The sequence below is a fragment of the Adelges cooleyi genome, unplaced genomic scaffold (genome assembly GCF_023614345.1).
Source record: "Adelges cooleyi isolate 19-005CV unplaced genomic scaffold, UGA_ACOO_1.1 ACOO_flye_CR_arks_rails_tigmint_CR_PRNA_9, whole genome shotgun sequence".
Taxonomy (NCBI): Eukaryota; Metazoa; Arthropoda; class Insecta; order Hemiptera; family Adelgidae; genus Adelges; species Adelges cooleyi.
In genome coordinates, this window is record NW_026096579.1 from 8,822,757 (window position 1) to 8,834,968 (window position 12,212).

At 28.7% G+C, this 12,212-nt stretch overlaps 1 protein-coding gene across 3 annotated transcripts; it reads left to right on the forward strand.

Moving 5' to 3' along the window:
- The first annotated feature begins 7,015 nt into the window (after window positions 1-7,015).
- On the forward strand, window positions 7,016-10,111 carry LOC126846892 (uncharacterized). 3 transcript variants are annotated; one of them, XM_050586742.1, is made up of 6 exons: window positions 7,016-7,190; window positions 7,938-8,023; window positions 8,153-8,648; window positions 8,750-9,034; window positions 9,124-9,225; window positions 9,892-10,111. In XM_050586742.1, the coding sequence occupies exons 3-5, from the start codon at window positions 8,154-8,156 to the stop codon at window positions 9,211-9,213; spliced, it is 870 nt and encodes a 289-aa protein (XP_050442699.1). In that variant the 5' UTR covers window positions 7,016-7,190; window positions 7,938-8,023; window position 8,153; the 3' UTR covers window positions 9,214-9,225; window positions 9,892-10,111. The 3 variants fall into 3 exon arrangements, with proteins under 3 accessions (XP_050442699.1, XP_050442700.1, XP_050442698.1); XM_050586743.1 differs by lacking the exon at window positions 7,016-7,190 and adding an exon at window positions 7,205-7,454; XM_050586741.1 differs by lacking the exon at window positions 7,016-7,190 and adding an exon at window positions 7,443-7,565.
- The last annotated feature ends 2,101 nt before the right edge of the window (window positions 10,112-12,212 follow it).

Here is a 12,212-nt window from a genome sequence, read left to right on the forward strand (position 1 = left end):
TTGTTCGGCTTTTATGAAACCGTCGGTGTACCTAGATTTTTCTGCAACGGATTTTAGTCAAGCCTGTACTTCAAGAGCGTTGTGGATCGTCGTCATGTCAAAAAAAATGAACGCCGGACGTAATATTTTTTTTATTTTTTTAACGCTTTATTACACGCCCGCTTTAATAGCAGCAAATCCGGCAGCAACACGGTACCACGCGGGCGCTCTGAATTATGTATTTAATTTACCCGGTTGGACGAATTTGCAGCAAAACGACGTTCACAAGATAGTCTGGTCAGGCCGCAGCGTCTTGTCCGCCAAAGATATACTTGAAATCAACATCAACCATGGCCGTCCACGGCTAGTGACTACCAGAAACGTGGGTCGTAAAATCAGTCAAACACATAAGCTTTTCAGCTGTCTGTATGCCAGCACTCTGAGGATGTGTTACAGTTACAATTTCGGCGCAGTACTCGAGTGCAAAGGCATTGAAGACGCCGCCACAACCGTGGAATGTATAACCATGTTTCGGAATATGATCAAAACAATTGACGAAATGGTAGTGCGCGTTCTGGCCACGCTTTCGTGTATTAAAGAGGAATTCCCAATAACAACGTACGACGATCGAGTGTCCGATACGTTGGGAGAGTTCAGGAGGTTCTACAGCACCTTGTTTTTCGACGATAAATCGCTGTGCAAAAATTACCACGACTCGATAATCGAGAGCACCCGAAAAAATATGAACACTGCCTTAAAAGGCTTAGGTACGTTCTATAATAATTGTTGCAGACCTAACGAAGACGCCGAAATTATGGTCGGTATTGTGTATTCTATCCGGGAAATGCACGAATTATATCAGCCCCTCGCCGTAATGGCCCAAATCAAAGATCGGATAGATTCTATCGTCATCTCGAGCATAACGAATCTCTGGGTGTCTGTTGGTTTCGAGTATGATACGGTAGACAAGATAGCCCGTATTACGTATGTACCGTAACGAATTCCATTCATAGTTGAAAATCCAGTTAAAACAGAACTCTAAACACCTCATCCAAAGCCGCAACAGATATTCGCATAATAAAATATTCAAACTGTGAAACACACATTTTATAAAATTACAAAATCTGTACAGCTATAAAATCCCGTTTTATAATTATTAATTGACTATTATAATTCAAATATACGTTTTAAAAAAAAAAAAACACATTTCTAGTTATTTATGATAGGATAATATTTTTTATTGGTAAATTTTGATTTGTTTAATAATACATTAAACAAATACAATAAGGTCGTGGCATATTAGTGTGAGGGGAACTCACAGATCTAAACGATTACAACAAAAAATGATTAAATCACTTTCGAACAAACGCTTTGATGCAAATCTGTGGATAGTAGGTTAAAACCAACCTAGTATAAAACAAGCACAGTAAAATAGTATTATACGTAAGTGAGTATTTGTAGTAAGTGTGGTATTGTATGTATAAATTGTGGTTTCTTGTTATAGTTTGAAAATAAAATAATAAATATCAATAATAACAGTTATTGAGAAAATTGTCCACGTTATAGTTCAATTCTAGATCTACCTTTTGTCTAATTTTCAGACCAAGATCCCTAAAACTTCACTTGTAAAAGTGATATAAAGGGGGAAAAATTCTATCTCTTTTACGGGAAAGGGATTGTGATATGTGTTTGGGTTGTAAACGTTTATCGGTAGTGCTATGTCTTAAGAATATTCTATGCTTCATTGAAACTAATTGGACTTTTTTAAAAAAAGTTATAGAGTGATGTAAATCTAAGTCGAAAAAAAGTTTGTATCAGATTCTGATGGCCAGTGGACTTATTCGTTCGTATTGGCCTAAAATGAGACCTCTAATTTTATGAAAATCTCACAAAATTTTAATGTTGCCGTAATTTTAAATATTTTGAAACTGAGTATAACACTAAGGAATAGGTTTTTTTTAAATGAATTAAATTTGTATTTATTAGTATAGAATTGGACACTCAAACCAACTGTTTTCATAATAGTTCAAAGATAACCCAACCCATCTTTGTACAGTTAAGATTTTTTATTTATCAAACTTTCGTCTTAACTGTGAGAAAATTAACTTAAAACGTTTTATAACTAGAAAAACTTATAATAATATTTTAAAATAATATTTTTCTCCTTAAAATTAGTTGACATATTTAAAATAACAACTAGTTCAACTTTTGTCAAAAATTTCAAATCTTTTACCTCTTAATAAATAGCTTATTCCGTTTCTCTAATGCATTCGAATACATAGATTATAAACGTTTTGAATTATTTGTCCAAGTTGATAATAATTATTCGAGTTCGAATGTCGAACATTTTTATTGGTTGGCAAAATATTTTCAAAACGATGTGGGTATCATGTTATTAGTTTTTTTTTTGTGTTTATCGACGCAATGTCACTTTACAAACGAGCAGGTATGTATTTTTGCACTAGTATAAGAAAAACTGTTTTTTCTTTTTAAGTATTCCGTTCGGATGCTTGTGTCTTTCATGTTTGAACTATTTTCTTACACCGTAGTACTGTGTATTTACCTAAGTTATAGCGAATATCTATTGTGTACATTCGTATTTTACCACCAATGAAATGTTTAGAATGATTTTATTTGTAAATTTCTTCCCTAAAGACATGCAGCTACATACAATGATACAATTAGCGTTTTACACATAATTATTATAAGTTTATAAGTTGTATAATACAACTAGCATTTTTTAGTTTTAGTTAAAATCCCTGTACGTTGTACAAAAACCAACGGTATATACATATTATTTTTTTACACACTATATTGTTGTGCAGTCATTTTCACAACGACTGGTTGAATATTTGAATGTCGCGTTGCAAACAAAATATGAAAAACACCTGTTGGTTACACGCGACCTTATAAGTTATGACGTTATAAGAACAGTCACTCAAAACTGTGATGTTTCTTTTCAAAAGAACACCAATATATATTTCCCACATCTTAATGTTTATCTCGGATCCGAAACGTTAATTGGCCTTTATTAAACAACGTCATAAGTTATAATATCATCCTATGTTTTTAGGTTGTAACCAACTTTAAATATAATTAAATACAATACAAAAATGTATGCACATATGTTTGAATGGAAAAGGATATGATGTGTAACCAAGGCAAGGGGCTGTTGTTAGGGCTGTCAAGACGATGGCATATTAGCAAGGTCGGGAGGAAAGGAGGACTATTTCACATTTGCCTCACTTGTAAACAATTTTTTATTTTGCTAGAGCTGAAGAATTTTCTAACTGTGGATGACAAGTCCATGTGGATCCGGGAAAGATAAAGTTCAGCTAGCAATGGAATCAACTCGTTTTTAGTGACCTCAGGGTTACCTGGGACCTGGAAAGAAACTGTATTACTTTAACAAAACAGGAAATAGCGAGAAATTAATGAGCGAGATCTAATAAAATAAGAAAATATTTTAGGACTCAGAGTCAGAGGCGGATCTAGTATTTATACGGTTATAAGCACTATAAATATACCACTATTATTATAATTGAACCAGGGGGGGGGATTGGGTAGGCTTGGTCGGAATACTGACAATTGTCCTATTTTTATAATTGCTCGAGTAAAAAATAAATAGTCCCAAAATACATATAATAATAACCAAATTGTGTAAACTTTGAAGACTTCAAAATATAACATAACTACGTCGATTTTAAAGATGTTGTTTTTGTTTTTCGATACATTTCTTATTTAGTGCATTGGTGTAAGGCTAACAAGTAACTGTTTAAACAAGCATGGAAAACCTCTCTTTAAAATATGTTTTCCTCTTATTTCAAAAAAATAACACAACTTAAAACGTGTTTTTAAAACGCTTCTGAGTAAGAAAATATATATTATACAATTATTATTAAGACAAGTAACGAAAATGATAAAACTATTTTATAGAATTTTTCAAAAAGTTTTAAATAAAAAATGAAAATGATCGGTAAACATTTTTAGATGGCGGAGAAGTTTTCTTTATTAGATTTTTTTAACTATAGTTTTTTTTTTACTGTATAATAGTGTACATGTAAAATTGATTTTGTATTTATTCCAACGGAATCAATCATTTTCAACGACAAAAAATACTGTGGCAACTTGAAAACAACAATATGCATAATGTTATAAAAATTATTGGTAGTATATCGATAAAAAAAAAAAAATTGTTTTCTAGTGAAATATTTTCGTATTCGAAAAAAATTGTAAAAATAAGAACAATTACAACAACAACAACTGCAGAAAACACAAAAACGATTTCGTTTTAACAGCAAATGAATAGATTTTCAATTCAATCTTACGCGTCGATAAAATATATGTTTATATTTCATATTGTAAATTTCACACGTCATGAAGTACCAGCTCTGGCTGGCCTCTTCTAACAAGTCTACTGTATCAATATATTATTATATATTTGCCTACCATGTAATTTATCCTTTGTTCTTATTGTAATTACATTTATTACAGATTGTACAAATTCTAAATAAAAAACAAAAAAAAAAATATTGTAAATTAATAAAAAATTAAGAAATCGAAATAATTATAAGCAGAATGGTACATTGCAAAAAACCAAAATGTTACAAATAAAATATGGTATTTTAATAAAAATAAATGTCATACATTTTTTTCTAAAAATAATGTTACTGTTCTAACTAATCGATACAACCTATTAAATAATAATGGCCATTGATAAGCCTGAAAACTTATATTTTATAATTATTAACACGTTTCTAAATCCAAAGAAATGGAAATTATTTTGATACCCACATCATGTATTCTTTAATTAAATAATAAGATTATGTTACACATTTTAACAATGACGAGAAATCTTTAGTAAGACTATGAATAATAATATAGTTTTTACTATTTTGTTTATATAACAATTGACAAGGTTAAAATTGTTTTTAACAAGGAATCGATTTACATGTCACAAGAAATCTTTAGTCGATTGAATTTAAAAACTAGATAGTTTCACTACTGCAGTTTTAAAACTCTTTAAAAAAAACAATGGACTTTAAGTGTCGAAAAACTAGTAAATGTGATCGAGGAGCCGTTAGATTTAATAGTAAATTTAATTATATTTTATTACAAATTTATTAATTAAACATTCGAGTTTCTTAATGGCAGAATAAATGTGATAGAATAGACAAGAGATAATTTTGGCCATGCTGAAAGTGATGTTTTAGTCGTTTAGGGAAATAAACTAATGGCCTAACTTAGTGAATAATTAGCATCATAAGGAGCAGGTAAATCGGTTGTGTTGGACAGGTAGGTTAAAAAATTGCGACAACATACTGCTTCGATAAAGATACTTTAGAGAAAATTTCCAGGTCTAACGATAATGCCGTTTGCTGTCGTGTACACTTGAAGTAGTAGCAACAGTCCTAATCAAGTGCTACACAACATATGTATTACATTTTTCAAAATTTTTAATGTATTCGCATTTCATTGCTTTCTGCTTGTTTAAACGTTTTGAATTAAATTGTAATTAAATATGTTTTAAGATTTTAACAGAAGCCAAAGACAGTATTACTAATGTTTTTGTAATTGGCTATCAAACACCTTGATGAAAACCTATAAAAAGTATAAGTAATTTTAAAGTTACATACATCAATGATTTGTCACATAGTGACATACTTCTTTAGACCAAAGAAAAAAAAATATTGTACCATTGAACATTTTTTAGCCTTAATGCGAAACTGAGAATTTAATCCATCAAAATCAGTCATATCAATTTTACAATATTTCCTTTTTAATTAAGACCAATAATTGGGCCGATTGATGTAGCTAGATCAGTTGCAAACTTTATAAATATAGATAGTAATATTATTTTATATTATTTATTAGTTAAACAATTTATTTAAAAAAAAATTATAACTGAAACATTGTCTAATTATTTTCAACTTTTGTCGTGCTTTTTTTTTGATATTTGGAACAGCTGTATATTTTTAAAATTTGCTGAAGCTTTTATTTTTAAAATGCATCTAATAAGTTTATTTATTTTGCTAAATTTAACCCTGCAGTAGGCGCGCCCTATTTCTTAACGTCAGTAGGCGCGTGGCGCACTATAGTGCACCAGTCAGTATTTTCCACATTAGGACTATAAATAAGAAAAATAGGCTGTTTATAATAAATATTAATCATATAACTATTAGAATACCCATGCTTAAATAAAGAGAACAACTTGCATTATAACAAACAAATATATTAAAAAATACAAAAAAAATCCGAAAAACACATTTGAATTTCTATTGAAACTCTTATTTCTATCTCATCAGTGTTTTTGGAGTCTCTTTCACGCGTAAAATTATTTTTTATTTTATCAATATATATATTTGTCGATGTAGTTAAAATTTTTATTACAGAATCATCAAATAAAATATTGAAACATTCAAGTGGAGTTTTCGCGTTTTTTCCATGTCTTTTGGCACCAGGTAAATAAGTAATTATATTATGCCTACGAGTACGCGATGTGGGAGCTATAGGAAACTTAGACCATTTGGTACCATCTTTTCCAAAAAAAAATTGATTTCCTGCAGAATTAGAACTCTCTTCTTTACTTGATGAATCAATTTCTTGTTCTGTGTCTGAATTATGACTAATACGTGAAATAATATCAGGAGAACTATCATCAGAACCATTATATACAAAATCATCGTCAGGTTCATCCAACTAAGCAGAAATATTTTCAATTATATCAGTATTTTACCTTGTAATAACAAAATAATACAAAACATAAACCACTAACACATACGATATTCACGTAACGTAAATAGGCGCGTGGCGCACAATGGTGCACCACCGTAAAAAACTGATAAAATAACTGGGAAAGATAAGATCTAATCAAATCGCAATTCACTAAAAATACACAGTGGTACCTAATATGAAGGTAGAAGTAGGAACCCGTTACCAAATATTTACCTTCTTGTTACTATCAACAATTAACAATCAATGGCGCACAATAGTGCGCCGCGCGCCTACTGCAGGGTTAAACATAGTATTATCAAATATTGTATTGACTAAATGTAATCTATTTCAGATATTTATTTATTATATAGTGATCAAGGCGGATCAATTCAATGTTATTAAAAATAATAGATTCTATTATAAAAGTGGAAATAATGCATATTGATTGTGATATCATTACGAAGGCTAGCCATTGACAAGTGTACTAGCAGTATTAGGTAGGACAAACGACATTATTTTGTGCTACTCAGCTCTTCTACCATTGTATAGATTAAATTTAATGTAATCTGGTCTGTGCTCTTTTTGTAATAATTGAGTTATTCCACTGTGTTTGGCGTAAAGAATTTCAATATTAAAACACTTGTCGTTCTTGAAATAACAGGCGACTAACAAAAAAAAAACACCTTCACCGTGAAATTGTTTTCTTATCATTTTTCTTATCTATAGAGCCAACTTCTTGCACCACACACGCACCGCATTCGGTTAGTTTTACAAGATTTTGTTTTATTTCTTTATAACTATGTACAAATAATGTAAGTTAAAGTAAGTTCACATACCGAACCAGCTGTTACCAACATTGTTATGATTTTTCAGTAAGTTTATGGTGAAACGCATCGTTTTTTTTTTTTTATAATAATTGTCGACTTTTGTTTGAGAGTTTTAAAACTTGACTGGAATTCTGTATTTTGAACAACACCTGAATACATTTTCCAAGACAATTTGATGTAGTTTGGAAAAGTTATAAGATTTATTTATTTATTTAGGAATGCCGAAAAATAATTAAGTTAATTTTTTTTTTATCGTGAGCCAATAATTAAAACTTATAGTCGTTCATAGGATTGCAATGATTCAAACTTTTAAGTTTCAAAATAGATTTTATTAGAGAAATGAGATTTTACCTATTGAAAATTCCCAAGTATTTTGTATAATTTAGTTTTGTTAACATTTTTTCAACAATTTTTCAGGTATGTACAGAAAAAGAAAAAATTTTAAACATGATTATTCTAACCGAGAAATATTACTAAGCTTTTAAACTCCGTCACCGTTAAAAGTAAGTTTTTACAATTTCTTCAAACTGTTTAAATCAGGTTAGGTCAGGTCGAAAGTTTTTTTTTCTTAATTATTTTGCATGCTTTTTTTAATTTAACATTTTTGTGTTTATCTATTTCATAAAATTCAGAATGGACCGAAAACAACCTGACTACATTCAAATGAAAAACATGCTGAATGCTTACGAATATTGTGTTCGAAATAATTTGGACGAATTTACCGCTTTTGACAAGCAAAATGTCGCACATTTCCACAATTTGTGTGAAAGTACATTGGAAAACACTTGTTCCGTTATATTGCAATTGAAAAGAAAATTTAACATTAAACTTCCGAGTACAATTTGTAATCAGCTAAAAATTATTTTGAAAAATGGTTTGGAGGTTAAACCTGCTGTAAGAGATGCATGCACCAATACGGAACCGGAAATGTTTGCAAGTTCGACAGAGGCTAAGAAAAGCGAAGTGGTTAATATGGCATCGTACAATTTAAAAGACTGTAGAGTAATTTTAACAAAGTTGGAGAGTGACGCTGTTAATTCTCAAATCGTCAAAGTCACAAATAAACTTGACAATCGACAAATAGTAGAAGATTGCAACGATATCGAAATTTTATCACCTATGTTTAAGGTACAAAAAAAAAAAGATTTATCTACACGACTTACTTGATTAAAAATTTTAAGTTTGTTAATGTTTAATTTAATTTGTAATCTTTTGTTTCCGACGTGAAGAGAATGAGTGCAATTTGGAATCGGCTAACAATTGTTATGAAAAATGATTTGGAATGTAAACTTGCTGTAAGCAAGATTTGTACCAATAAGGAAACGGAAATATTTGAAAGTTCAACAGAGGTTGAGAAAACGGATGTTGTCTATACCTCACCGTACAATCTAAAAGACTGCCAAGTAATTTTAACAAAGTTGAACACTGTTGCTGTTAGTTCTCAAAACGTCAACGTCGACAATAAAACAGAGAATTGCAGCGATATCAAAAAAAATATATCGTCGCCGTTTAAGGTATAAAAAAAAAATTTATCTGTACCACTTAAACTTTTAAGCGTGTTAATGTTTAATTTAATTTGTAATCGTTTGTTTCTGACGTGAAGAGAACACTTCGTAAGAGGATAAACCAGAAAAAAGTTGCCCTCGTCCAAAGAAGATCGAGCCGAAGAAGAAATTTTTTTCATTCAGGTTGATGACAGTATATTGTAAGTATTGTATTTTAGGGTTGAACATTTTGGGAAAAGCAATATGCAAATGGATCCCCTTCGTACAATTTTTCCGCTTTTCCGGCAATTTTATTATAAAACACATTTTTATTTATGAAAACTAACTAACGGATAAAGTTTTCACTCAAAAGTTTGTAAACAATATTACTGATAATAAAATATTTAATTAAATACATTTCTTACGTAATGATATCTGTGTAAAATTGGTATTTGACAATTTAAAATGATTTTTTCCTATGCGGTACTTGTTATAAATTTGTTTGAAATATTTTCAAATAATAAACAATTTAAAATAATTATTCGAATCATTATTCTAATATCAATAAAATAGATATTTGTTTTAAAATTTTTTATTAAAATATACACCTGTTTACATTGAAACACTATTTTTTGTCCGGCTTTGTATTTATTTGTTATTTAGATAAGCCTATTAAATTGTATCGTTAACGTCAATTTAAATCTAAATTAAACTTTTTGAGAATACAATACATTTCTGTATTATGTTCTTAAATGGTTTTTTATTAAAACTAAGCTAAAAATTATTGTTTGTTACAAAAAATCTTTAAAATTTATTAACTTAGCAATAATAGTTTGTAATTTATAACAATTTAATAATTTAAATTATAATTTATATTTTTTTTTCAGTTAGCAACGTCAAGTTGTACAAATAACAGTTGGCTTATTCAAAACAGGATGCTGCAACATTCATTTTTGATACTTATTAATTTTTTGTTTACGGCAAATTTTATTTTTGTTAACTGAGTTAATTAAATTTAAATATATTTTTATAAACATATATATATTTTATATTTGTTTAAATTGTTAATTTAACGCAAAATATGGATCAAAACAATGATCAAAATAAATATTTGTTTTTTTTTTTAATTTTATTAAAAATATCTTTTAAAACCATTCTTTTATTGTTTTCATGATGTTTTTTATGTTTAAATGTATTTAAAAAATATGAAAACATTTTTTTCAAATACTTGTTTAAAACAATTTAAACCTTGTCAATTGTTATGTAAACAACATGGTAAAAACTATATTATTCATAATCTTTTTTTTCACGGTCCGGTTAACTTTGGCTGTTTGAACAAATCTTGTTATTCGGTAAAATTCGTAACACATTCTTATTTTGCCCTCAATTAGTTTTTAATTTTAGTTAACTGTTGATATTTCCTACAGTGCCACTTTTCCAGATGTTTTCTGGTGCAACAATTTTTTAGTCTGTACAAAAACGTATACTTATTGTTGAAATATTTTTAAAACAAAAATGTACAAAAAAAAAAAATGATAATTTTGTGAATCGACTACTCGGTGTGTTGATGGCCTATGCAAACATTTCTCGTCAATGTTAAAGTATGTAACTCTGTTTCAACAATATTAATTTTAATAATTAAATTGTAATGCGTATTATGTGTGGCGTATAATTTATAACGGGTTGTTTTTTTTCAATTCGCATTTTAAGGTAAACCAAACCTGTTCGGCAAAACACAAAATATAATTTTTTTTTTTGTATGGTAGTATAATATATTTTTATGGTAACACTAGTATTTTATATCTGAGGTATCTTTTGCGCCTTGTGTATAATTGGTACCAGCAACACAATTAACTTAATTTTAACCTTTTTATTTACCGGATCGGAGATCTATTGATAACGTCATCCACTTGTTCATTCTCATTTGAAATTTATACCCTTAAAACATATCAAAACATTTAATGCCAACACTTGTCTAAATTGTTTACACTAAAATTATTAAATAACTTAATATCATAAACCTCATGATGATACAATATAAAATTATCTTTATTATTTTAATTTTGAAATTACCTAACATCATAAATCTTTAATTTTTAAATAAAATCATAAAACTAATATATAGGTAATAATACCTTTAATTTTAAAACAATACTCATACATTAAAAAAACAAAGTGATATGCCTTTTATTTAGCTAGATTCCCTACAAAAAATAATTGCTCATATTTAAATATCTTATCTATACAATTTTATCTAAACTCAAAAATATATTATTTTATTTATGAAATTTGTCAAGTTGACCCTTAATGGATAATTAAAGAACTTAAATATAAACTCAATATTAAATTTATAATTTAAGGGGATCCATACAGACCATTTTTTCAGTCAAAACACATCATTTTCATTCCATCGCAGAGGCCTAACTAGTAATCCGATAAGCAATCTAAAAACAGATTTGAATTTGTCATGAAGTTTACTTAGGATCGGTCGAGGTACTTTTTTCAATTTTTAATTTTAACCCTTTCTAAATTTTATTTTAAAATGTTGAAATTATATAAGATGTTCAAACGTGTTTTATACCTAGTAGGAATAAGATATCAAAAAAGTACGTCGACCGATCTCAAGTAAATTTCATAACGAATTCAAATCTGTTTTCATATTACTTATCGGATGACTGGTTGAGCCTGTGCGATGGAACAAAAAATGTATGTTGTATTAACTAAAATGACTTTTACTCATAGACAAAATGATTTAAATTAAAAATAATACCTTGAAGCTTATACAAATTAACCGGTAAATTTATTGACATGGTCGAAATTTATTTAAACCAATTTTTCTTAAATATTGCCTATACAAAACTCATTAAAAATGGTCTGTATGGAGCCCCCTTAAGCGGTATGAAAAACGTATTGTTCTGTATAGATAGTGGTATGTTTGTAAATATTTTTACCTTACTTAAATACTTTTTGGATCGTTTAGGCCTAAAGTATGGAAATGTTTTGAGTTACTTTTAAGACAGTTCGAAAATCGTACACCTGAACCAAGAAAATGATTATGTTCTTAGTAATAAACTGTTTTTGTTTATGTTATTTCAAAATAAAAAATTACAATACAGTTATTATTTGTACAGAATACTAGTGCCTTGTGTTAAATTTATCATTCTGTCAACAGGTTTAACACCAGTACATATTTTGTTAAGCAGAAAAG